We start from the raw sequence: 27736 nt of genomic DNA, 5'->3' as shown, positions 1-27736 counted from the left end.
TCACCGGTTTATGTTTTCGGCAATTTTTCTTCGTCATAGGTCTAGCCTTGTCTCATTCCTAGCTGCTATATTCACACCGGTATCAACCGCACTCTTATAAGAAATGGAGGTCTGGCGGCCACAAAGAACGAAGATACTGTAGCTAATACAGAAAAAGACAAGAAACCAAAAACTCCAAACTAAGGCTCAAGTGGACTGGAAAATGACGAGACATGATTACAAAAGAATTTCTCTTGGTTTTATTTAATAAATGAAATTTTTCAACTAAAGTACATAATTCTTATTAAATAAAACCAAGAGAAAATGAGATAAGAGCAGGAATCCCTGGTACTGGGTTCTTAACCCATAATATCAGCCCTTCGTTCTATTTTTAGGTTCTTATTTATTCTGGAAACGGAAGAAAGAGTAGTGGCCGCGCGGGCTTGGTAACAAACTTAAAATAGCTCTTGTTCTAAAAATAGAACGAAGGGCTGATATGATAGGTACCGGTGATTCCTTCTCTTATCTCATTTTCTCTTGATAAAACTAGTCTAATGTTTACAACGTTGTATATTCGAGAAAGCTCGAATATACATGCAAAACGGAAGTAAATTAAAAGCATCGTTTAATGATGAGTAGTTGTCAAATTTATAAGGCACTATTTCACTTCTGTCAACCCTTACTCGAGGCAAAGATAGAACGAAAACAAGCTTCTAATTTGTTTCCCGTGATTTATTTTCAAGACTTAGTTACCTGCTTATATTTCCTGTTCACGCTAAACGTTAGACAATCTATTCAAGCATCGGTATTTTGAGGTTTCGTGGTTAAAAGAGATTATACGTATTTTCAGAAGTTCATAACTAAACGAATCAGCGCAGCGCATGTTATTTCGATGAATCTGATTGGTCGAGCGTCCCTGCTTGGTCACTTCCGGTGCTGATGTCAATGTTACTAAAATTAGCTCAGAGGTAAAACACATTGGATGCCACCCCAATACCTGATGGACACTTCTAGTTATGAGCTTCTGGTATTTTTCAAAGCAATTTTATTAGATGGGTCCAACCAAAATTTCATCCCTTGTTACTATATTCTACACCATTAAACGTTAATAACTCATTGTGCAAATTTTTATTCAAACACGCTCATCCAATTAACAAATTTAAACGCGTAATGCATGAAGGGCTCCCTGTGGTCATACTCAAGTTAATTAAGTTCATTAATCGCATTCACATTGACTTCTCCCTGTTCAACTGGTGCCACATTCTCAAGAGAAAAAGAATTAGTGCGAAATCTTCCTGAACAAGGATTGACAAAGGTACATTTGGAAAGCAAGTTTTTGAAATTCTGGCGATAAACTTTAGTGAACATCAAATAAATGAAGAAGTTGTAGCAGCAACTCGAATGGAAAATGAAAATCACAGAGAAAAATAAATCGTTTCCGGCAGCCCATGATAAGCTAATGAGTTTTCCGAAAACTGACAACGAAGTGGCCACTGCAAAGGGCAAAAAGCTTACATATAAGAGGCTGACAATAAGGGCGGACATTTTGAGGGCATTCTTGTTCTGTCGCTCCCTCACAGATGAAGTGTTTCCTGCTTGGCCTGGTACTGTAGTTCGTCGGAGTTTGAAAGCGATACGTAAGTAGAGGAAAGGGATGATAGATAATGGGATTCCAAAATACGTTGAAAATATCAAACAATGATAAATTCTATAGTGCAGGATTGTTGTAATGCCAATTCTTGTGAAATCCTGAATGCATAATGTTGAATTTTCCATCTTTACAAGGATAACAGTAAAAAAATAAATGGAAAACACGGCCTTCGAAAACAGCCAGATCCCTGGGATGATGTACTTGAGTTTTCCTCTGCTCAAACCTCCTCTGAGTGGATGAACTACAGCGTAGAAGCGATCGAGAGCAAGAAACACACAGCTGTAAATCGAAACACTCAAAGAAACGTCTTGGAGATAAGTTGTTAGCTTACAAAGAGCAAGTCCAAAGTTACCATCAATCAGCCAAATAGGTCTATCGAAGATGATATATACGATATATCTTGGTATCGCGAATAAAGGAACGAGAAGGTCACTGACCGCCATGTTGGCAATCAGAATATTGGTCGTATTTCTCAGTCGAATGTCTCTACTTGTTGCCCAGACAATAAGCAGGTTACCAGTGAATGAGACTACAAGTAGGATGCAGTACATCATTACTTTGATGATCTTTTTAGGAAGAGTGTCTTCGAATCCTGGAAAGCTCGCATTAGCCATGGCTGCAGCTGTTGTATTAACTGTCATGGTGAATTGTAGTGATTTTCCTTTTTGGTGTTCTTCTGCTGTATTATCGTTCTGTTCGATGCTTCCCTGAAAACGTTCTGGTAGTTGGGTAGAGTTTTTCTATCACTGTCTCCTGTAGCTTTGATCGAAGTTGCGACTTATTTGTGGATATATAAAGCTTTTCATTAAAATCCTTCGGAATATAACCAAGAAAGTTATTATTATATCAACACCATATGAAATTAAAGTTAGCGCTCTAAATTCGGAGCCCACGATCTGCCCACGCACAAAACTTTGCTCAAAACCGCGTGATTATCTTCACAATTTTATTGAAGAATTTTTCACGTTTTGAACTTCAACAGGGCAAAATCCTCTTTGTACAAGCGGGACTCTATATTTCCCTTTGGATTTCTCAAAACAGCAGGTAAAAATCAATCTTATAAGAAAACTCGAAAAAAAAAAAAAAAAAAAGACAACGCAATTAACGCCCAGTTCATACGTCGAACTTTTGCCGCGTTGATCGAATGCATTAAAAACAATAGATAATTAGTGTTTATCGAAGTAACAATATTTGTCGAAGTGACAATATTTGTAATGTGATCATCCGGGTAGATTAGGCGGTCTTCTTTGATATCATGTGAAAAAATGTGGGCAGCCATTTTCTTTAGTAAAACCTGAAGGGATTATATTGAAAATATTTTGGATACTGGTATTCTTCAAACTTACTTCCAAAGTTGTTAAATCCCAATCCCACTAAGGGACTGGTCATAAAGTATAGGGGGAAAGGGTATTTTTGAGCTCCTTAAAAGGGGTGGGCCATCAAAGAAATGGGACAACTTTGGAGGGATATATTTTTATTTTTGCCCTTGAAAATAGGGGTGTGTCATGTATTTTTTCAGCAACCGTATGGGGGTGGGTCACACAAAAATAGTCTTCCAGTTATCTGATTTTGCCCCCCCCCCACCCCCCCTATACTTTATGACCAGTCCCTAACTATGAAATTATCATGATCATCAAATATACAACAATACAACTTTGTCTAAGATACAACTTCATATACAACTTGTTAAAAAGGGTAATTTTAAGTTTATTTTAGACTTTTATGAAAACACACACAATAAATCAAAGTTTGGGATACCTGTGTTAAAATCAATAAAAAATGATGTAAATTCTAAACGAATAAAAAAAACTCCTTGGTGGTTTTGTCAAACAGGAAACTACAAAAGGGCGGATCAAAAAATTTGTTAAGAGGGGTTCAATGTTGCGGGGAGGGGGGATCTAAACATTTCCCAGAATCTAAAATTTCTAAGTTTGATTGAAAAGCTTCATGCATGAGATTGAAAAATGCAAACAAACTCTAGCTTTTGCAAGTTTTCTGCAAGTTGTCTGTCTGTCTGCCTGGCTTAAAAACTTTAAAGATCGGTCGGTGTCAAAAATAATCTTTTTTTTGGGAGCTGAGTTAGAACAATCCATAGGAAGGCTATAAACAAAATTTGCAAATAAAAAATTTCTGCATTTAAATCCCATGAAAACCGTGCGTTGTGAGCTGGTAAACTGGAAACCACAGAATTGTTATTCCATTGTTCAAGCTTGTCTACAAAATAAATACTGCTAGCAGAGGTTCCTTTTCATCTTTTTTCTTTAAGCTGTGTTTGTAAGTTACACTAGGCAACTTTCCTTGCATGACTTGCCTCATAATACTTTAGCGCAATACTGAAAAATACACCCAGGATGTTGCAGTTGCATTGTTTCATGCAACTTGCAATTGTATCTTGATAATTTACACGCGATGAAATATCGTTAGCTGTCATACACGCTTTTCACTAAAGCTGCAGCACCAAAATTGCAAGATACTTTTGGAAAATTACCCTAGGCAAATTCTCACCCAATATTTCTCTTTTAAAACTGACACAAGTCGCAAGCAAAATTGCTTAGCGTAACAGAACATTAATGCTTTAAGATATAATTTTTGTAAAACTACAACGACGAAAACATAAGTACACACACACACATACATCTCACATATTCAAATATCTCTTCAAATATCGAGTCGAGTGATATTTGAATATGTGAGATGTATGTGTGTGAATAATTTCCGAACTTTGACTCGTATAATGAGTAACTGTTTACTTCGGTTTTCGTCACAATATTGTAAAAATGTCACTTCCTAAACCATAATCTACTCCCGTTTTCATATTAATATTTATCTATTTCAGCGATTGACAATTATATTTCTATATACCATTCATTTATGTTTTCATGCCTTAAATCTTACAATATTATACAATCTCGCAATTGTTCAGTGCTTCATCGATCGAGCTCGTTTTACTGGTCTGGCAACAATAAACAACACTTGTCATGGAGTTAAATGGCTTTGGGGAAAAACCCCAAAGTCGCTTTTAATATAACAATAACAATGTTAATCTTAACCAATACATTTGAGTACACTCGAAAGTGCAAATGTTAAGTGGACCAGTAAAGGTGAGGGCCAACAAGACGCCCAAAACAAAAAATCTAAAAATTCAGTGGAGGGAAAGGTTCGGGGAGGAGGTGGGAGTTTGGAACAAAGCTTGTATGCTCGATAGACGTTCAGGCAGAATGGTGTCATCCTTGAAAACTAGGACAGGTTAAGATGACCCAGCCTCATCCCCTGATTGGCCATTCCCATGATAAAATTAGAGATAAACTAAATATGGATAGTAATTTTACATTCATTTCGATTACATAGGAGATATATGACTAAATATGGATAGTAATTTTACATTCATTTCGATTACATAAGAGATAGCTGACTAAATATGGATAGTAATTTTACTTTCACTTGCGGTTACATAAGAGATAGACTAAATATGGATAGTAATTTTACATTCATTCCGATCGCATGAGGTTTACGTGCTACATAACGTACGTAATTAAAAAGATCGGCATGACACATAAAAATCCTATTTGTGCCAAATATTTAATTTAATTTACTAACTAACCTATACAGATCAATGTATCGTGTGCTTTTAGCGCAATATTTTTAACGTTCATAACTGCCATGATGTTGGTAACGGTTCTCTTCTACCTTGTAGTATAACTCCATTACCAACCTGGCCGATAAGCATTCCTATTGGACGTTTTGATAATCTTTTACAAGGAATGAATACAGGCCATCACGATCACTTGACATCTACACTAGAAACTGGTTGAAGTTGACTTCTAAAATAACTGGGTTTGTCTTTCCCATACTGAAATTGAAGATTTGTAAATTAGTTCAAAAAGGAATTGATCACTGTTTCAATGTGGTACAGTCTAAAGCAGTTTTCGTATGAGTGGCGAATGTTACGAAATGTACAATATATTACTGTAGCCGTAACTATAACTTTGTGATTGGATGAATTTCTGGAGAGCCATTTCCGAAAAACGAAAAAAGTATTTCAGTTCAATGTTACGGCATGTCGTACCGTGTACATACTGTAAGTCAGCACCGTGTGTTTCCCACTCATACGATATCCATTCTTATCGGAAGCCATTTCAATGTTACGGCATGTCGTACCGTGTACGTGCTGTAAGTCAGTACCGTATGTTTCCCACTCTTACGATAACCATTCTTATGGGAAGCCATTTCAATGTTACGGCATGTCGTACCGTGTACATGCTGAAAGTCAGTACCGTATGTTTCCCACTCTTACGATAACCATTCTTATGGGAAGCCATTTGAATGTTACGGCATGTCGTACTATGTACGTGCTGTAAGTCAGTACCCTATGTTTCCCACTCATACGATAACCATTCTTATGGGAAGCCATTTGAATGTTACAGCATGCCGAACCGTGTACATACTGTAAGTCAGTACCGTGTGTTTTCCACTCATACGATAACCATTCTTATGGGAAGCCATTTGAATGTTACAGCATGCCGAACCGTGTACATACTATAAGTCAGTACCGTGTGTTTCGGCCACTCATACGATAACCATTCTTATGGGAAGCCATTTGAATGTTACAGCATGCCGAACCGTACACATACTGTAAGTCAGTACCGTATGTTTTCCACTCATACCATATAACCATTCTTATGGGAAGCCATTTGAATGTTACGGCATGTCGTACCGTGTATGTGCTGTAAGTCAGTACCGTGTGGTTTCCACTCATGCGATAACCATTCTTATGGGAAGCCATGATTTTAATGTTACGGCATGTTGCCACAGCCAGGATAGGTTTTCCTTTTATCTCTCTTTCTTCATTTAATCCCCTCGAGCCGGCAATGCAGGCAAAAATAGCCAAAGAAATCGAAAAACAGCGTCAAGAACTGCAATCACATATACGAGGGACAACATGACGGTCTTTATCATGTGCATGTCATTCGCGTCATTCACTAACCTTGAACGTTTGTTACGACATTTGATTTTCTAACATCACGAAGTGCATTAATAAGAACCCCTGTTGTTGCACGACCGCCGTTACTCTGCTTCCACTTGACAAACATCTGCCTAGCCTGTTCCCGGGTATTGTCACGATTATCCATCTTTATGGAGTGGATGGTGCTTTCATCAATGCCAAGGTACCTCCCAAGAAATTTCCAAACATCTTTGACATCATCGGTGATTTCGTTCCAAAGGTTTTCCGTCACAGTTTTTCCACCACGATTTGTACTTTCTGTTATCATGTCTACAGCAAATTATAAAAAGCATTTCTTAAAAAAAAAACAAATAAAGTAGTCAAACAAACAAAGAACAAACAAAGAAACAAACAGTTAGACAAACATATAAAGAAATAAACAAACAAACTGAGGGCAGAGTTCCCACTCACCCGGAAAAATAAAATTCCCTGACTTTTCCCTGACAATTCCCTGACCAAAATACATTTGTCAATGACCACGCTGGACACTTACTTTACGAAAAATTATATCTATATGGTAGTTCATCCACAGGAAGCCTAACTAAGAATTCTGAATTTAAAATGATTTTGCAAAGGATAACAGAAATTCCCTGACTTTTCACTGACTTTTTGCGGGTAAATTACAAAAATTCACTGACCAAAATCAAATTTCCCTGACAATTCCCTGACCCTGAAAAAATTTCAGAATTCACTGACTTTTCCCTGACCGTGGGAACCCTGTGAGGAGCAAACGATATCACTTCTTGTACGGCAAAATACCCAGGAACAAATATCATAAAGAGGACAACCAAACAACCAGGCAGGTAATTTCAAAAGTTCAAAAATTCGAGTATTAAATACCATTATTTATTCACCTGAAACTTTATACGCTACTTCTACCAACTCTGTACCAATTAATGCGACTACAAGTTTCTCTAAGGACGGATTCTTGTCACTCTGTGTCCAGTAAACCAACATTTGGTACGTTTGTTCTGCGTTGCCTTCAGATTGATAATCACATCTCAAACTATCTAACTTGTTATGTTTAATATCAAGCATTCCCCCGATTTTTTGCCATTTCCAAGTTGCATTTTGTGCTACATAAAGGAGAAATCGTCTGTACTTTCCTATATTCTCTTCCCAGCTAAGGTTATCTTTCAGCTGGCCTGCAAATAATAGATGGAAAACCTTGTTTTATGGATAACTTCCGTACGTTGTGGATCCACGAGTTTTCAAAGGTTAGTAAAGAAAGAGCTAGAAGCCAGAAGAAAGCAGTCAAGAAAGACTCACAAAGAACAGCGAGGAAGCAAATGAGACGAGAGGTGGGACGAGAAGCTAGAAATGAGTGAACAAAAAATGCAGAGAAACGATGTTGAAACTGAAAGAAAACTAGAAGATTTGATGGAGGGAATATGATGGGATGGAATGGAGTACAGACTGTAGAATACAAGGAATTTAAAAATCAAATTACGGAGAGATTATATTAAAACTAAAAATCTCAGTTTTAATGTTACTTTTCAGCTAAATTTCAGTTTGAGTGTTACTTGCCATCTTTGAGATCCTTTTTTATTTCTTCAAGATGACTGATGATACAACCGTCATCAGAATCTACAATACATAAATGAATAAATAAAATAAAAAATAGTTGCAATGAAAATCAGAAAACGTCAACAGGGCTGAAAAACGTATGCGCATGCGCCAAATCTCCTTTGTAAACCTTGCAAAATGCACAAATTTTACGTAAATTGGTCGAGGTTTTCAGAGAAAAGCGTTTTAGTACAAGCACTAGAAAAGTTCTACATACCACTAAAACAAACCTTAGGCATTAGTTAATAGATTAAAATGCAAATTTTTCTTAACTTTCCAGAAATGAGCTTAACTTTTGGACTTTTGTAGCTAACTTTGAGATTTTTCCGAAACCATAGGCATTTTTTATAGGAAGCAGGTGAGCCCGCGATTTTTCCCAATACCGCTGGCTCGTTTTTCAGCCCTGTTGAAAACGTCAAGATTTTAAGAGCATAGAGTTCCCACTTTAACACAGCTGTTTTCGTATGAGAGGGACTAAAAAATACGGTATATTGACTTACAGCACATAGTTACAAGGTACGACATGCCAAAACATTGAAATGGCTTCCGATAAGAATGATTATCGTATGAGTGGGAAACACACGGTACTGACTTACAGGACGTACACGGTACGACATGCCGTAACATTGAAATGGCTTCCCATAAGAATGGTTATCGTATGAGTGGGAAACACACGGTACTGACTTACAGCACGTACATGGTACGACATCCCATAAGAATGGTTATCGTATGAGTTGGAAACATACGGTACTGACTTACAGCATGTACAAGGTACGACATGCCGTAACATTAAAATGGCCTTCCATTAGAATGGTTATCGTATGAGTGGGAAACACACGGTACTGACTTACAGCACGTACACGGTACGACATGCCGTAACATTGAAATGGCTTCCGATAAGAATGGTTATCGTGTGAGTGGGAAACACACGGTACTGACTTACAGCACGTACACGGTACGACATGCCAAAACATTGAAATGGCTTCCGATAAGAATGGTTATCGTATGAGTGGGAAACACACGGTACTGACTTACATTACGTACATGGTACGACATGCCGTAACACTGAAATGACTTATTTAATAATTATAGTTAGAATTAGGTTGCAAAAACCCTTCCTTTAAAAATCCTGTATTCCTCTTGAACCTACACTGATCATTGCCACACCTGTGTCAATTTTCCTACTGTAATATGGAAATACCTGAACGTGATTCTTGAATTGGAGAGGGCAAATTTTCTTCGTAATTACTGCTTGGGCCTAGCTTGAGTGGGACTGTAAGTAATTCTATTAAATCAAAGTAAGAATCATTTATGTAATGTTACATAGAGCTGTTTCTATTCAGTGAGTTTAGAATATTTAAATGTTCAAAGACACTGGCATGGTCACCAAAAAATATGCTACTATATTCATTCATTGTTGCTGTTGCATACCCAAATTAATGTTCTCGGTCGTAGGTTGCTGTTGCACATGTCCCTCATATGAATCTGTTGGATGAAAGCAGCTCCCTGAAGCCCCAGCATTGATTTCCTGTTTGGAAAACTTCTCGTTGCATTGATAAGAACGAGAATCCCTTTCTTTTGAAGGTGAAGTATGGAAACCAATTTTACTATCAGTCTGATCTTCCAAACCAGTACCTTTCAAATGAGCTGGAGATTGTGTAAACTCATCATGCTCTTGTCCTTGCTTGTCATTTCCTTCTCCTGCTAGAGAATCCTTTTCCTCTGAAGACAACGGTGGAGTAATTTCATATTCCTCTTTCTTCTTGTCCTCAGATTCCTTGACAGGTTTCTCTAATTTTTGATCATCTTTTGGGTCAACTGCTGCCATTACATCATGAGAAGAAGATTGTGGAGTATTTAGTACATTCTCATTGGTCATGTTCTCTTCCTCAGATTCCCCATTGGATGAATGAGAAGGAACTAACTGTGGACTAGTAATATTTCCCTCTTCTAATTTTGCTTCAAGATTTTGGTGTGCTGGCACATTTATAGGTTCTTCTGGATGAGATCTTCTTGTTTCTGCTTCCTGTTCAGAATCCAATTCTCCACTTCCACTACTGTCACTGGAACAAACCTGTCTTTTGTTATCTAAACAAATAAACAAGAATTAAAGAAAATAAATGTGTATAAATTTACAAAAATTTTTTGACTATTTACTATTTTCATGCATGTACGTGTGAACTCATTACAAGTGTAGCTGGGAGCTGCACACTAAAATTTGTTGGTTTTTTGCTCCTGTCAATCAAAATATGATCAACAAATGGCAGCATACAATTTCACATGTTCCTAAAATTGCAGTAAATGCAAGGGCAGATTTTAGGGGTGTGCCGACAGTGTATTTCCTTGAAAAATACAGTCTTGATGGTTTTCTCTGACAGGATGAAGTTTTAAGGTCCACCCTTTCTTGCATTTCTGAATCTACCCCTGGCATGTCAATGAATTGTCAAATGAATACAATATTTTAAAGTGTTTATAAACATTAATGCATATATGCCTAGCCATCGATATCATCAACTACAGTTTTTTTATCTTGAAGAAGAACAGGACCAGCATGTTCCAACTTTTCATAATTTTTTGAAGCTTCAATTATACTATAGAGGTTCCCTTGCTTCAACTTTATTTTTAGAGGAACAAATTTGAGGCAGTCTTCTGCTTCTATTTTTCCTTCTTCACAACTTAACCCATAAATCTCTTTTGCTTTTTTCAGGTTTTGATTTGCTATGAGGAAAACTGTTCTAGACAGTACTAATAAAACATTGCTAATACAAGGATCGGCTGAATAAATTGATGTTAATTTAAAAGCATTTTGTGTTAAACAAGACATATCTAAATACCTCAAAATGCACTTACTTTGTTGTCCAATCCTTCCTCCAGTGGTAGGTGGTTGGGTGTCTGCTGCCTGTCCAGTCCCTCCTCCAGGGGTAGGTGGTTGGGTGCCTGCTGCCTGTCCAGTCCCTCCTCCAGGGGTAGGTGCTTGGGTGTCTGCTGCCTGTCCAGTCCCTCCTCCAGGGGTAGGTGGTTGGGTGTCTGCTGCCTGTCCAGTCCCTCCTCCAGGGGTAGGTGGTTGGGTGCCTGCTGCCTGTCCAGTCTCTCTTCCTGGGAATCCTCCATCTGTACCAGATGCAGATGTCATTTCTTTAATAAACAAAAACAATCCATAAGCTATGCATGTTAGAAACAAAAGAATAAGATATGATATTGATAAACTAAGTCACAAGTCTGTTGTAACAAGTAACTATTGTTTGCTAACCATGTAGTTGAACAAAGCCTGAATAGCACCATCCACTGGATAAATCATTATCTAGCAAATAAAACCTATTAGTATAAACATACTAATGGTCTATGGTGCATCCTGCATTCTGATTGGCTACCCTACTAATGGTCTAATTTGTGATAGCCTACTAGTAGCGAAAAGCGTCAGATTTTACAACCAAAAATAAAATTTTTTCACGCAAATTTCAACATTTTTTTTCATCCTTTATCGGACCGATTACTAGGTTTTTACTAAAACAATTAGACCAATCTCCTCCTCATGGTCTACGCGCGAGTCAATAGCCCATGAGGCCAAAGGCCTCATGGGCTATTGACTTGTAGACCATTCGGACTCGAGGACTAATTTTTAAATATACAAATTCTATACATTTAATAAGGATTTATCTGTGGGATTGATCCTGGCTTTGTACAACTGGCTCCTGAGGTATAACTTTCTCTTCTTCTTGTCTAATTTTTTGCTATTGAGACAAATGAATGGGAAATAAGACAAAATATATGGTATAAATTTACAAACTTTGACTGATTTCGCATTTGTCATTCCATCAAACTAAATAATACCAAATATGAATAATACTATGATACTTCTTGACTGAGTGGGAGCTCACCCGAAGAGAAAATATTTGGCACTAAGGTCATGCCGTATGCCATATGCCTTCCAAATTGCCAACCAAGAGCCAAATATTTTCTCATCCTGCACAACCTAACTGAATCAATAAGCATTTTATCATATGACCCAATTTTTATTGTAAAAAAGTCTGAAAGATATACCGCTAAACTTGCTTAAAATAGAGCGCATAACCCAAGAGGGCGGCACAGGTTTTTCTGGCCTGCTTACGTCAACCCGTACGGCCCCTATCACATGACTTTTTCCAAAATGGTTTGATTAGAGGGTGCATGCAGGGCTGTAAGGGTCATAATTATGATAATAGTTAATAATAACCTCCTTATCACTTTTGAATTATAAGTAAACAATATATCATAGACAATAACTCGATAGTTATACCTACCAAAAATAGAAATAAAGATTTCGTTGTTTGTTTTTTTTTCAAAACTGCCGACTAGAGTTCCATCTTTAAGAACAGGACCAGCATTTACCAAGTTTTGATAAGCTTCTTCAGGGACTTTGAAGGTCTGGCCATTCACCGTAAGGGGAATAGATTTAAAGCTGAGAACGTTCTTATTCTTATTGTCTTGGACTAAACTTAACAATTCAATGTTTGTTGTATCTGTTGTATTTAATGTTTGAGCTACTAGAAGCTTTTTGCTGTGTGTTTCCAAAAATTTGCTTCCATTAAAGTTTTCAAAATTACATAGCACAAATATGTGTTCTTGTACTTTAACAAAGTCCTTTTGTGAGAAACTAGGTTTGCGTTCCTTTTTTGGTTTGTCTGTCTTTGAAAACCGATAGCAAGTAACAGTAAAACTAGTAGCTTTGGTAATTGTTTCTTCAAAATTCATGTAAAAAAAGTATTTTGTATTGTCTTTGCTAAATAAGTTCCTGTCAGCTGATGGTTTTATATGATCTCGAATAAATTCACAAAGATTGTTATCATTCTTAACTATACAACCATAAAATTTTGACGTTGTATTTTCATATTCAAATTCAATAGTTGCTGTCCCTTCTGTGCCATCCTTGCGACATAGAGGTATAGCCATACCTGTATCATGGACAAATAAAGCTGATATAAAAAGCTATAAATAAAAGAATAAGTGAGGGGGGGGGACTCTGATATGAAAGGGGCAGGGATATGCTCATTGTAACCTTTTAGGAGTAAATTTTTGTTATCTTGTACCTCTTAGCTAGGGTGTTTAAATAGGGAAAAATCATTAAAATACTGTAAAATTATGTCATTTGGTACCATTTAGGGTTGAATATTGTATATTTGTCAAATGCCCCACGGTCAGGCTTTGATTGTATTTTTGTCAAATGCTCACCCCTATGGATAGTGCTCAAGTCAAATGCCCGAGGTATGCCCGAATGTAATTATATTCATAAAACCTATTGTATTCTATTGTTGTTCTATCTATTGTATTAGGTGTGATGCATTTATTTATTTATCAGTTATTTATCAACTTTACAACTAGATTTGCAACCAGATGAGGGCATAATCAACAGGACAAGAGTACAGTCCCATGTGAAGATCAGCAAAACAAAAATATATAAGCTTGGATCCATAAAAATTACAATTACACATAAAAAGAACACATAAAAAGAAAAAAAACGTGAAAAATAGAGCAATTAAGAACAACAATTAGGATACGAACGGCACTTAGTACAAAAAGATTCCATGTACGCAATCTATTGACATCGAAAGTAGAGTAAGTTTAGAAAAGTAATGAGAATACAGATTACTTTTGAAAGAAAAAAGATGTTACGACATTGTATTTTACGAAGGGTGGGGAGGTGGAGAACTGAAAACAATCAATAATAGATACTATATTAAAACTTATATAATTATACCAACTAATATGGTTATGCTAAAAACAGATATGCGTTCTAGATGATACAGAAATTAAAGAATCAGAGACTTATTGATGAAGATAAAACCCGCACCCGAGGACTTGATTCTGAGAATTTTGAATCAAATTCACTCTGACTTATATTGTGTGAAATTTGCTATAATCAGAAAGATTCCTTTGACTATCTTGGCAGAATTTACGTGAAATATAAATATAAGATCATTTTTACCCACCTTTTTGCACTTTTGGGCACTTTTAATGGGATATGTATGCGATTATATATCCGAAGATGAGGATTGAAGATGAGTTATCTACTTCCGCCTTCCTTGATCGATCGAAATCGTCCCAGGTCGTCCGGTCGTCCTGACGTAACACAAGCCACAGGCTTCCCATCGAAAAATCAACAACTTATCGCCTGAATACGAGATCAGACGCGAATCATATTCATCTGTTGTCTATGTGTAGGTGTACAATTACCATTATGAACAAAGAATTTCGAGTTGGAAGACGTCCCTGGGTGAGTAATTGCTGCGAGCCATTAGGCGAGCAGCGACACTAATCTTGACATTTGTCTGTGCGGGATCCCTGTGTATGTGGTGGATGCCAGAAAAAATCTCGATTCAGCTCGTGTTTTTCTTTCCGGATGATTCGTAAACAGTCCCTCGCGGCAGCATAGCCGAGGATTACCTTTGACAACTTGCAAAGCCAGGATTAAAGCACATAGCTCAGACGTTTTCACAGCAAAGACTTATTTTTTCGCAGTTAAATAATGATAAATATTGTTTGAAGCATTCATCAAGATCACGAACGATTTAGTGTCATTTCACGGGGAGCTAAATGTTATTTTATGAGTCACTTGTGCTCTGCAGAGTTGACCGATCGAACGCTGGACCGCTGCCAACGTAGATCAGTTCCTTACCTGTAGGTGCCGAAGGAGATCAACTTTACCTGGATGTTCTTCGAAGTAGATCTATCCCTGACACAGAGGCATTGTCCTTGAACTATCTGCCTAATGTGGCATGCATTTTGGAGACATTAACTCTAACAAATCGCCTGTTACGGCACATACAAATTATTCGCTTATATATTTGGGCAGAATAATCACAAACAAATAGCGAGTCACTTATAAATACTAGAGAGCGTAAGATTCCCGTTTCTCCTTCAACGCAAACGGCAAACGTGACCGACTTTTCTTCGTTTCGCAAACTTTAATACTAACTAAAGAGAAATATTCTTTTGTTATTTATGATTTAATTATCCCTTTTCATAAGTCAACCATCGACCGACTGAAGCTTTCACATACCATGTCCATGTTTAAATATCATCTAAAACATGCTAAAACCTACTCGCAGCATTTTACTTGCAATATGCAACGGTTAGTTTTATTGTTGTTTTTCCTTATCAATAATGAGACATCATAACTGATGAAAATACCTGCCCGCTGAGCAGTGAATATCGTTTCAGCCAATCACTAGATACACTTAGCTGTTTGGCCGCCGGCCCTCGTGTAAACCCAAATTTCGCGCGGTCGGACAGCTGCCATTGGTTTTGAAAGGTGAAAACATTTGCTATCAAAAGCTTGGCAAAAATACTTATTTAACAGGTTTTATCATAGAATTACCTTTTGTACATTTTTTAAAGCATTGATTAGTAGTTGCGTCAGGGCCGGCGAGTTTGTCCATTCGTGCTTTGCGCGCCCGGTTCACCGCAGTGCTGGAGCTGATATTAATAGAATTCTTCCAAATGAATGACACCTATGTATGCCTTAATTATAATTTCTTCAAAGCTTTTCCCGGAATCAAAAATATCCAAGTTTATTATTGTGCTGCAGATAACTGAATGTGAACAAACTCTAGCTCTTGCAAGCTGTCTGTCTGTCTGCCTAGCTGCCTTAAAAACGTTAAGCATATATTTTTAAAATTGAAAAATGGTAAGCTATTATTAGCTATTTTTCTAGAATTCTATGAAGAATGGCAAAGATATGTTATTTTTTTCACTAAAATATGGCTTCTTTTTGACAGCTTACCGTGTTTTCATTATTCGCGCGTTTTAAAACTTCCATGCAATATGACGAAGAAACTAGGTCAGTGTTCCCCACTTTTTATTTGCTCATTTTAATTCTAATATGGTTTACTTTCATTGTGCAAAATTTTAAAAAAATCTGACGAGGGGATCTTTTGCCCATGATGAACGTCTGAGTTAAAACGATGAAATAGAAAGGTTATACACAAAATTTGCAAATAAAAAATGTCCGCATTTCAATTCCAATGAGCTGGTAAACTGAAAACCACAGAATTGTTATTCCATTTTCAAGCTTGTCTACAAAATAAATAATTCTAGCAGAGATTCCTTTTCGTCTTTTTTCTTTAAGCTGTGTTTGTAAGTTACACTAGGCAACTTTCCTTGCATGACTTGCCTCACAATACTTTAGCGCAATACCGAAAAATACACCCAGGGTGTTGCAGTTGCATTGTTTCATGCAACTTGCAATTGTATCTTAATAATTTACACGCGATGAAATATAGTTAGCTGTCATACACGCTTTTCACTAAAGCTGCAGCACCAAAATTGCAAGATACTTTTGGAAAATTACCCTAGGCAAATTCTCGCCCAATATTTCTCTTTTAAAACTGACACAAGTCGCAAGCAAAATTGCTTAGCGTAACAGAACGTTAATGCTTTAAGATATAATTTTTGTAAAACGAAAGCGTAAGTACTACACACATACATAAGTACATCTCACATATTCAAATATCACTTGAGAACGCCAAATAATTTCCGAACTTTGACTCGTAAAATGAGTAACTGTTTACTTCCTAAACCATAATCTACTCTCGTTTTTTGAAAATTATATTTCTACTTCGTTTAATTTACTAACTAACCTATACAGATCAATGTATCGTGTGCTTTTAGCGCAATATTTTTAACGTTCATAACTGCCATGATGTTGGTAACGGTTCTTTTCTACCTTGTAGTATAACTCCATTACCAACCTGGCCGATAAGCATTCCTAGTTGCACGTTTCGACAATCATTTACGAGGAATGAATACAGGCTATCACGATCACTTGACATCTACACTAGAAACTGGTTGAAGTTGACTTCTAAAATAACTGGGTTTCTCTTCCCATTCTGAAAATGAAGATTTGTAAATTAGTTCAAAAAGGAACTGATCACTGTTTCAATGTGGTAAAGTCTAAAGCAGTTTTCGTATGAGCGGCGAATGTTACGAAATGTAACGAAACGGATGAATTTCCGAAAAACGAAAACAAGTATTTCATTTCAATGTTACGGCATGTCGTACCGTGTACGTGATGTAAGTCAGTACCGTGTGTTTCCCACTCATACGATAACCATTCTCATAGGAAGCCATTTTAATGTTACGGCATGTCGTACCGTGTACGTGATGTAAGTCAGTACCGCGTGTTTCCCACTCATACGATAACCATTCTTATCGGAAGCCATTTCAATGTTACGGCATGTCGTACCGTGTACGTGATGTAAGTCAGTACCGTATGTTTCCCACTCATACGATAACCATTCTTATGGGAAGCCATTTCAATGTTACGTCATGTTGTACCGTGTACGTGCTGTAAGTCAGTACCGTATGTTTCCCACCCATACGGTAACCATTCTTATGGGAAGCCATTTCAATGTTACGGCATGTCGTACCCTGTACGTGCTGTAAGTCAGTACCGTATGTTTCCCTACCCATACGATAACCATTCTTACGGGAAGCCATTTTAATGTTACGGCATGTTGTACCGTGTACGTGCTGTAAGTCAGTACCGTATGTTTCCCACTCTTACGATAACCATTCTTATGGAAAGCCATTTTAATGTTACGGCATGTTGTACCGTGTACGTGCTGTAAGTCAGTACCGTATGTTTCCCACCCATACGATAACCATTCTTATGGGAAGCCATTTCAATGTTACGGCATGTCGTACCGTGTACGTTCTGTAAGTCAGTACCGTGTGTTTCCCACCCATACGATAACCATTCTTATGGGAAGCCATTTCAATGTTACGGCATGTCGTACAGTGTACGTGCTGTAAGTCAGTACCGTGTGTTTCCCACCCATACGATAACCATTCTTACGGGAAGCCATTTCAATGTTACGGCATGTCGTACCGTGTACGTGCTGTAAGTCAGTACCATGTGTTTTCCACTCATGCGATAACCATTCTTATGGGAAGCCATTTGAATGTTACGGCATGTTGTACCGTGTATGTGCTGTAAGTCAGTACCGTGTGTTTCCCACCCATACGATAACCATTCTTATCGGAAGCCATTTCAATGTTTTGGCATGTCGTACCGTGTACGTGCTGTAAGTCAGTACCTTACGTTTCCCACTCATGCGATAACCATTCTTATGTGAAGCCATTTGAATGTTACAGCATGCCGAACCGTGTACATACTGTAAGTCAGTACCGTGTGTTTTCCACTCATGCGATAACCATTCTTATGGGAAGCCATTTGAATGTTACAGCATGCCGAACCGTGTACATACTGTAAGTCAGTACCGTGTGTTTCGGCCACTCATACGATAACCATTCTTATGGGAAGCCATTTGAATGTTACAGCATGCCGAACCGTACACATACTGTAAGTCAGTACCGTATGTTTTCCACTCATACCATATAACCATTCTTATGGGAAGCCATTTGAATGTTACGGCATGTCGTACCGTGTATGTGCTGTAAGTCAGTACCGTGTGTTTTCCACTCATGCGATAACCATTCTTATGGGAAGCCATGATTTTAATGTCACGGCATGTTGCCACAGCCAGGATAGGTTTTCCTTTTATCTCTCTTTCTTCATTTAATCCCCTCGAGCCGGCAATGCAGGCAAAAATAGCCAAAGAAATCGAAAAACAGCGTCAAGAACTGCAATCACATATACGAGGGACAACATGACGGTCTTTATCATGTGCATGTCATTCGCGTCATTCACTAACCTTGAACGTTTGTTACGACATTTGATTTTCTAACATCACGAAGTGCATTAATAAGAACCCCTGTTGTTGCACGACGGCCGTTACTCTGCTTCCACTTGACAAACATCTGCCTAGCCTGTTCCCGGGTATTGTCACGATTATCCATCTTTATGGAGTGGATGGTGCTTTCATCAATGCCAAGGTACCTCCCAAGAAATTTCCAAACATCTTTGACATCATCGGTGATTTTGTTCCAAAGGTTTTCCGTCACAGTTTTTCCACCACGATTTGTACTTTCTGTTATCATGTCTACAGCAAATTATAAAAAGCATTTCTTAAAAAAAAACAAATAAAGTAGTCAAACAAACAAAGAACAAACAAAGAAACAAACAGTTAGACAAACATATAAAGAAATAAACAAACAAACTGAGGGCAGAGTTCCCACTCACCCGGAAAAATAAAATTCCCTGACTTTTCCCTGACAATTCCCTGACCAAAATACATTTGTCAATGACCACGCTGGACACTTACTTTACGAAAAATTATATCTATATGGTAGTTCATCCACAGGAAGCCTAACTAAGAATTCTGAATTTAAAATGATTTTGCAAAGGATAACAGAAATTCCCTGACTTTTCACTGACTTTTTGCGGGTAAATTACAAAAATTCACTGACCAAAATCAAATTTCCCTGACAATTCCCTGACCCTGAAAAAATTTCAGAATTCACTGACTTTTCCCTGACCGTGGGAACCCTGTGAGGAGCAAACGATATCACTTCTTGTACGGCAAAATACCCAGGAACAAATATCATAAAGAGGACAACCAAACAACCAGGCAGGTAATTTCAAAAGTTCAAAAATTCGAGTATTAAATATCATTATTTATTCACCTGAAACTTTATACGCTACTTCTACCAACTCTGTACCAATTAATGCGACTACAAGTTTCTCTAAGGACGGATTCTTGTCACTCTGTGTCCAGTAAACCAACATTTGGTACGTTTGTTCTGCGTTGCCTTCAGATTGATAATCACATCTCAAACTATCTAACTTGTTATGTTTAATATCAAGCATTCCCCCGATTTTTTGCCATTCCCAAGTTGCATTTTGTGCTACATAAAGGAGAAATCGTCTGTACTTTCCTATATTCTCTTCCCAGCTAAGGTTATCTTTCAGCTGGCCTGCAAATAATAGATGGAAAACCTTGTTTTATGGATAACTTCCGTACGTTGTGGATCCACGAGTTTTCAAAGGTTAGTAAAGAAAGAGCTAGAAGCCAGAAGAAAGCAGTCAAGAAAGACTCACAAAGAACAGCGAGGAAGCAAATGAGACGAGAGGTGGGACGAGAAGCTAGAAATGAGTGAACAAAAAATGCAGAGAAACGATGTTGAAACTGAAAGAAAACTAGAAGATTTGATGGAGGGAATATGATGGGATGGAATGGAGTACAGACTGTAGAATACAAGGAATTTAAAAATCAAATTACGGAGAGATTATATTAAAACTAAAAATCTCAGTTTTAATGTTACTTTTAAGCTAAATTTCAGTTCGAGTGTTACTTGCCACCTTTGAGATTCTTTTTTATTTCTTCAAGATGACTGATGATATAACCGTCATCAGAATCTACAATACATAAATGAATTAATAAAAATAAAAATAGTTGCAATGAAAATCAGAAAACGTCTGGATTTTAAGAGCATAGAGTTCCCACTTTAACACAGCTGTTTTCGTATGAGAGGGACTAAAAAATACGGTATATTGACTTACAGCACATAGTTACAAGGTACGACATGCCAAAACATTGAAATGGCTTCCGATAAGAATGGTTATCGTATGAGTGGGAAACACACGGTACTGACTTACAGCACGTACACGGTACGACATGCCGTAACATTAAAATGGCTTACCATAAGAATGTTTATCGTATGAGTGGGAAACATGTACGGTACGTACTGACTTACAGCACGTACATGGTACGACATGCCGTAACATTGAAATGACTTATTTAATAATTATAGTTAGAATTAGGTTGCAAAAACCCTTCCTTTAAAAATCCTGTATTCCTCTTGAACCTACACTGATCATTGCCACACCTGTGTTAGTTTTCCTACTGCAATGGAAATACCTGAACGTGATACTTGAATTGGAGAGGGCAAATTTTCTTCGTAATTACTGCTTGGGCCTAGCTTGAGTGGGACTGTAAGTAATTCTATTAAATCAAAGTAAGAATCATTTATGTAATGTTACATAGAGCTGTTTCTATTCAGTGAGTTTAGAATATTTAAATGTTCAAAGACACTGGCATGGTCACCTCAAGCCCGGGGGGGGTATTCCAGGGTAAAAGTATCGGGTATGCTTGTCGTATCTCTTAGGGGTAAAAATCGGCGATTTGGTATCTTTTAGGGTATCGCAAACGGGAGAGCTCATTGCTTTTCGCAGTGGAGTTTATGTTTTTAGTTATGCAGAGATTTTTATTTATTTTTCATTTTATTATTCATTTTATTTAAATTAATATTTTTTGTGGTATCTCTTAGGGGTCAAATATAGGCCAGTCGCCCTTTTAAAAAGACTTCCGGTATCTTTTAGGGGTATTTTTTAAGTCACCCCCCTGGGATAGCAAGTTGCGGTTCGCACAGTATTTTTTCAAAGTAATACTAAAACTGCTCTGTTATGCATCACACTGAACTGTAAGCCAAGTTAATTTGACCAAATGTTTATTGTCAGTGATAAAAAATTCAAAAATACCATGTATCGGCAGGTTACTGGTATGGAAAGAGCTTAGACCTACCTTTTTCCTCATTTGTTGCCTTTTGCTGATCTTGTGATGCTGTTAATAAGAAGAAACAAAGAAAATGTCCCGGCATATTACTACAAATGTCAAATGTTTCCAATACAAAATTAATTAAAACTAATCACAGAAACGGTCTTGAAAGGTCAGGCCATAGAGCCTTCCCCTCCAAAAAAAAAAAAAAAATGCTACAATATGCATTCATTGTTGCTGTTGCATACCCAAATTAATGTTTTCGGTCGTAGGTTGCTGTTGCACATGTCCCTCATATGAATCTGTTGGATGAAAGCAGCTCCCTGAAGCCCCAGCATTGATTTCCTGTTTGGAAAACTTCTCGTTGCATTGATAAGGACGAGAATCTCTTTCTTTTGAAGGTGAAGTATGGAAACTAATCTTGCTATCAGTCTGATCTTCCAAACCAGTATCTTTCAAATGAGGTGGAGGTTGTGTAAACTCATCATGCTCTTGCCCTTGCTTGTCATTTCCTTCTCCTGCTAGAGAATCCTTTTCCTCTGAAGACAACGGTGGAGTAAATTCATATTCCTCTTTCTTCTTGTCCTCAGATTCCTCAACAGGTTTCTCTAATTTTGGATCATCTTTTGGGTCAACTCCTGCCATTACATCATGAGAAGAAGATTGTGGAGTATTTACATTCTCCTTGGTCATGTTCTCTTCCTCAGATTCCCCATCGGATGAATGAGAAGGAATTAACTGTGGACTAGTAATATTTCTCTCTTCTAATTTTGCTTCAAGATTTTGGTCTGCTGGCACATTTATAGGTTCTTCTGGATGAGATCTTCTTGTTTCTGCTTCCTGTTCAGAATCCAATTCTCCACTTCCACTACTGTCACTGGAACAAACCTGTACATGTCTTTTGTTAACTAAACAAATAAACAAGAATTAAAGAAAATAAATGTGTATAAATTTACATAAAAATTTTGACTATTTACTATTTTCATGCATGTACTTGTGAACTCATTACAGGTGTAGCTGGGAGCTGCACACTAAAATTTGTTGGTTTTTTGCTCCTGTCAATCAAAATATGATCAACAAATGGCAGCATACAATTTCACATGTTCCTAAAATTGCAGTAAATGCAAGAGCAGATTTAGGGGTGTGCAACAGTGTATTTCCTTGAAAAATATAGTCTTGATGGTTTTCTCTGACAGGATGTCAGTTTTATGATCCACCCTTTCTTTGATTTCAGAATCTACCCCTGGTATGTCAATAAATTGTCAAATGAATACAATATTTTAAAGTGTTTATAAACATTGATGCATAATATGCCTAGCTATCATCACCTGTTATATAAATACTGTTATATTAGTACACAATTACCTTGCTTCTTTCCAAAAATGGAAATCCAGATTTCATTATTTCCTTTTCTTTCAAAACTGCCGACTACAGTTGTTTTATCTTGAAGAAGAACAGGACCTGCATCTTCCAACTTTTCATAATTTTCTGTAGTTATACTATAGAGGTTCCCTTGCTTCAACGTTATTTGTAGAGGAATAAATTTGAGGCAGTCTTCTGCTTCTTCTTTTTCTTCACAACTTAACCCATAAATCTTTTCTTTAGTGTTCAGGTTTTGGGCTTCTCGAAACTTCTTACTGTGTTCTTTCAAGAACTTGCATTCATTTAATTCTCGAGAATCACACAGCAAAAATATATGTTCTTGAACTGTTACAATGTTTTCAGGTGAACAGCTGACAATACGTGATTTTATTTTGCTTGGCTTTGAAAAACGATGATAGACAATACTACTTTTGATATAATTTCTTTCTTCTTTAAAACCAGCATCACATGTATAAAAAAAGTATTTTGTATTGTTAAATAATTTCTTGTCAACTGATGGTTTTATATAATTTTGAATAAAGCTTTTAAGATTTTCATCATTCTTAACGATACAGCCATAAAATTCAAGTGTTATCCTTTGTCCTTTTTTGTATGTCATTTTTGCAATTGCTGTCCCTTCTGTGCCATCTGGCTTGGATCTATGTAGAGCCATAGTTGTATGATTTTAAGAAAAGGCTAATCTAAAAAGAAATATTAAAATAAAAGAATGTATGAATGCATGATATAATCAAGCACAAAATTAATGAAAACTAACAAAATAATGCAGGATGTATTGGTGGGTAATATAATAATAATAATAATAATAATAATAATAATAACAATAACAATTATAACAAAAATAATAATAATAGATGGATGGGTGGGTGGGTGGGTAGATGGATGAATGGATGGGTGGATGGATGGATGGGTGGATGGGTGGATGGATGGTGGGTGGGTAAATGGGTGGGTCATTCATGATGGATGGGTGGATTAATGGATAGGTGAGTGGATGAATGGAAGGATGGATGAGAATGTGAATTGATGGAAGGAACGATGATTAATCTAAAGTGACGTAATTGAAACAGTTTATAATTCAAGTCAAATGATTTTCAAGTCATAGCTAGACATCATTACGGTTCAGGGTTATGAGATTCTCGGTCATTAATTGACGTACTTTTTAGAGAGAAAAACAAAATTAAGAGAAAAAAACCTCCCTGAGGTGTTAAGACGTACACGTCAAGAGGGGGAATACATCCACCGCTATAAACTACTATACAATGCAAGAGATGCAATGAGGCTCTTTCTTGGAATCAAGGAAGTCGTTCTGAATGCTGATGAGCTAATCAACTATATTAAAGTCATGATCAGACTTCTAAAATTTTGACAACTTTTTAAAAAAAACTTGTTGATCTAGCAAAATATTTTCTAATAGAAATTCCTTTACGAGTCAAATCCCTAGGGAAGGATAGGAATTATCCTTTTAATTTATTCCCAGAAAGCAATCATAGACACCGCTTAGCTATTAGGTTTAATTTACATGATGCTACTTTGAACACCACAAATGATCGCGATTTTTTATATCAAAACGATACACTAGCAATCCAGTACTCTACGTTATATATAATTGCTTTTAGTTTCACTTACCAACCGAAAGAAAACTTTTAAAGAAGGCCAAACTTTCAATTTCTTCCGTAGTTCTGGACTCCTTTTTCCCGGCGCCAGTAAACACGACGAACGACGTAAACGAATGAACAAGCTTTAATAATGAAACGTAGTCGCAAGATGGCCGACCAATAACAACAGTAATGAACAGGCGTCACTGGCGCGGGCGCGCGCGCATGACAGGCACAAATGTCCGCGGGCACAACGGGCTCGCTGGCGCAGTATCTTCTTCTTCCTTATTTTCTGTTAATTAACTGGATAACAAAGTTATTATGGTTCATACATCTACAGGTCGCATAATGTCTCAATATAGGAAGTAGTCCTTGAGGTAGGCTGGGGGTTTGCGTGTTCGTTGTGGTCTCGAGGGAGATTCTTCGCTGCTGAGTTCGTTGTTGATGGGCAGTGGGACGGTGAGAGTGACTTGCGAGGGTGGTGGGTCTTGCTCAGTTGTTTCTGGGGTTGTGTTGGTGTCTTCTTCCGATGCGTTGTCTTGATTGTTTGGTTTACACCAGCTTGGTAAGTCAACTTCGTATGGGCGGATAAGTTCCGATGGGGGTGTTGGTGGACTTGGTTCTTCTGACGCTAACGTTGGGTCTACGGTGGCGAAGTCTTCGTCGGCATCGTTGTGGATTACTTGAGTACTAGTGTGGGAGGAGGCGAGGGGAGCGGGAACGGCATAGCACTCACATAGCTTGACCTTGTATGATGTGGCGCGAAGTTGGGATCCGGTGAACTTCTTAATGTAACACCAAGGGTCGCTCACTTCTGTAACGATGTAGCGGTCACGAGCACGTAGTTTGTCGCGGTCAGCGATCAAATAAACTATGTCTCCCACTCGAATCTGTGGCTGAGGTGCGGCAACTCCGTGTTTGTCTTTGGACTTTTCGCTGTGGGGATGGTTAGTGGACCTCTTCTGGTGCTGCGCTACTATATTCTGGTAGTCAGATAGTGGGAGTTGGTCACAGGTGTATTGACTGCGCTGTGTCCATAGTTCACGAGCGGAGAGACCTTGATGGCGTAGGCGAGAGTTGAGACGAGCTGTTGCTAGTGCGAGGCCAGTAGAAGTAATGGGTCCACCTCCGGGCTCCTGTCGCAGAAGCTCTTCTTCTAGCTCTTGAATAGCCTTTTCGGCGACTGGGTTCTTATTCTTATTCTTTATGCGACCAACATCGAGCCAAATGTTCAAGTGTTTTAGACCGTCGTTGTTGCTAAGAGATAAGAAGCTTGGTGCAGGGTCTACTCGAATGACTGCTCTTGGACCGTCCAAAGGGTGTAGTTCCACAATGAGGCGTGTAAGGGCGTCGCGCAGGGTGTCGTACTTTTCGTCTTGTATTAAACAAGTGTTGGTGTAGGATGTCGAACACTCTCTGAGTAGTAAGATTGCTTGTCGTTGTCGTTTGATAACGTCAGCAGCGAAGGATATGCCGACGACGTCGGGTGGTTCTTCAGATGATTGGTTTACGAGAGAACTTGGAAACTTCCGTAAGGAGGCACATGGGTGGCATGACGAGGATACCCTGGTTAGGGCACTGTTCATGTCTAACGCAAAGAAGTGGCGTAGTACAACCATCTGAAGCTGGTTGCGAGATGGATGGTTTAGACGAACGTGGAGAGCTGTGAGAAGACCATCAAGTACGGACCGTGGTACTACTATTGCCTCAGATGAGGGGGTGAAAGGTTGGTTGCGTTTGACTACTAGAATGCCGTCTTTGGAGATGGACGTTACGTTTAGATAGCGTTTGATGTCTTTTATGTTAGTCAGTTTCTTCGAGGGTCTAGTTCCTTGTTTCAGATGGGCATGGACTCTGCGGAGGTCGGGACATCCGTTTTGGATTTCTCGCCAGGCTGATCTCGTGGTGAATGGAAGTGACTTGGTGTTGTCGATGATGTCTTGAACGGACACGTCACGGACGACAGAGTCTTCTGTTTCTTTGATGAAACTGCACACCTGGCATGTTGGTTCTTGGCACTCTGGAGCGTTGCGGCTCGTAAAGTCTGAAGGGAGGTTAGCCGTACCGGCCAAATGCTGCAACGTGACTTGATATCGGCTAACGGTAGTTAGGAATGATGTTACCCGAGGGCTTGCGGAAAATTCGCCGCGACAGAGTTTATTGATGGCTTGGACGCATGGTTTGCTGTCAGTGAGTACGCAAGTACGGTGTTCAGACTGTATTATAAACGGGCTGAAGTGCTTGACGGCCGCGGCGATACTCAGTGCTTCAATTTCACAGGGCAGCCAGTTGACTTGGTGTTTGCGGAGTTTTGCGCTGAAAAATCCGGCAAGATAGAGGTTGTTCTCACGGGACATATATAGTGTTGCTCCGAGGCCACGTTTGGTTACGGAGCCGTCTGTTACGATCCATAAGGAGTCGGATGGACGTGGTAGAGCGATGGCTTTGGTTGACGTGAGGGCCTGCTGAGCAGCTTTAAACTTGTGGAGAAGACTTTCGTTCAACGTAAGTTTGTCTTGTGACTGGAGACCCGAGATTGCGCCTTCGAGGGGGTCGATTAGGGAGGAACACTCTGGTAGGACGCGGCTAAGGACTTTGTAGGACCCGATAAAAGAGCGCATGCCTTTGACGGTAGTTGGAGGAGGACAAGATGCAAGAACCGCGACGCGATGAGGACTTGCAGATAGTTTGCCTTGGGACCACACCCATCCTAATATGGTGGTGGACTTTGGACAGATGACCGTTTTAGTTGGTGAGAGTCTAAGGTTGCACCTGTCAAGCTGTTCCAGGACCCGTGCCCAGATAGGTAGAAGGTCTTCGGGGCTTGCTCCTCCGCAGTACAAGTCGTCTGCTATCTTTGCCACGCAGCCTTCTTGGATGAAGTCACCAAGTACTCGACACATCATCTCTTCGAGTGCTGTTTCTGAGCCGGGCATTCCCATTGCGGAGCGGCAGTAAACGCGTACGCCACGAAATGGTGTGGCTACGCCGCAGTACTTCCTGGATTCTTTAGCAAGGGGTATTTGGTAGAAGGCGCGGCTGAGATCAGACTTTATCAGGAACTTCCATGGTGCAATGGTGCGTAGTGTGGAGTCAACGTCTGGCATGAGTGATGGTTGGGGTTTGCTGT

General features: G+C 38.5%; 3 protein-coding genes across 9 annotated transcripts; all 3 read right to left on the bottom strand.

Moving 5' to 3' along the window:
* Positions 1 to 1182: 1182 nt before the first annotated feature.
* On the bottom strand, positions 1183 to 2271 carry LOC116290310 (neuropeptide Y receptor type 6-like). Its single transcript, XM_031697310.2, has 2 exons — positions 1854 to 2271; positions 1183 to 1274 (listed from the first exon to the last, which is right to left on the bottom strand). Exons 1-2 carry the CDS (start codon positions 2269 to 2271, stop codon positions 1183 to 1185), a joined length of 510 nt encoding a protein of 169 aa, XP_031553170.2.
* Positions 2272 to 4609: 2338 nt separating this feature from the next.
* On the bottom strand, positions 4610 to 14285 carry LOC116290300 (uncharacterized). 5 transcript variants are annotated; one of them, XM_089030231.1, is made up of 9 exons: positions 14165 to 14282; positions 12479 to 13129; positions 11049 to 11333; positions 9630 to 10286; positions 9400 to 9483; positions 8160 to 8219; positions 7487 to 7777; positions 6615 to 6902; positions 4610 to 5480 (listed from the first exon to the last, which is right to left on the bottom strand). In XM_089030231.1, exons 2-9 carry the CDS (start codon positions 13125 to 13127, stop codon positions 5452 to 5454), a joined length of 2343 nt encoding a protein of 780 aa, XP_088886357.1. In that variant the 5' UTR covers positions 13128 to 13129; positions 14165 to 14282; the 3' UTR covers positions 4610 to 5451. The 5 variants fall into 5 exon arrangements, with proteins under 5 accessions (XP_088886357.1, XP_088886360.1, XP_088886359.1 ...); XM_089030234.1 differs by having other exon boundaries at positions 9630 to 10016; XM_089030233.1 differs by having other exon boundaries at positions 9630 to 10019; positions 14165 to 14281.
* Positions 14286 to 16719: 2434 nt separating this feature from the next.
* LOC148910789 (uncharacterized) lies at positions 16720 to 24709 on the bottom strand. Of its 3 annotated transcripts, XM_089030243.1 has the most exons (10): positions 24638 to 24709; positions 22997 to 23694; positions 22116 to 22539; positions 21880 to 22013; positions 21659 to 21697; positions 20996 to 21079; positions 20437 to 20493; positions 19761 to 20051; positions 18890 to 19177; positions 16721 to 17062 (listed from the first exon to the last, which is right to left on the bottom strand). In XM_089030243.1, exons 2-10 carry the CDS (start codon positions 23664 to 23666, stop codon positions 16995 to 16997), a joined length of 2055 nt encoding a protein of 684 aa, XP_088886369.1. In that variant the 5' UTR covers positions 23667 to 23694; positions 24638 to 24709; the 3' UTR covers positions 16721 to 16994. The 3 variants fall into 3 exon arrangements, with proteins under 3 accessions (XP_088886368.1, XP_088886369.1, XP_088886370.1); XM_089030242.1 differs by having other exon boundaries at positions 16720 to 17062; positions 21880 to 22539; XM_089030244.1 differs by lacking the exon at positions 16721 to 17062 and having other exon boundaries at positions 18960 to 19202; positions 21880 to 22539; positions 24638 to 24707.
* Between the last annotated feature and the right edge of the window lie 3027 nt (positions 24710 to 27736).

The sequence above is a fragment of the Actinia tenebrosa genome, unplaced genomic scaffold, assembly GCF_029948245.1.
Source record: "Actinia tenebrosa isolate PJP-AT-01 unplaced genomic scaffold, QUT_ActTen_1.0 PGA_scaffold15__27_contigs__length_11533743, whole genome shotgun sequence".
Lineage (NCBI taxonomy): Eukaryota > Metazoa > Cnidaria > Anthozoa > Actiniaria > Actiniidae > Actinia > Actinia tenebrosa.
The sequence above is the reverse complement of the archived record's forward strand: the minus strand, read 5'-3'. Positions and strand labels throughout refer to the sequence as shown.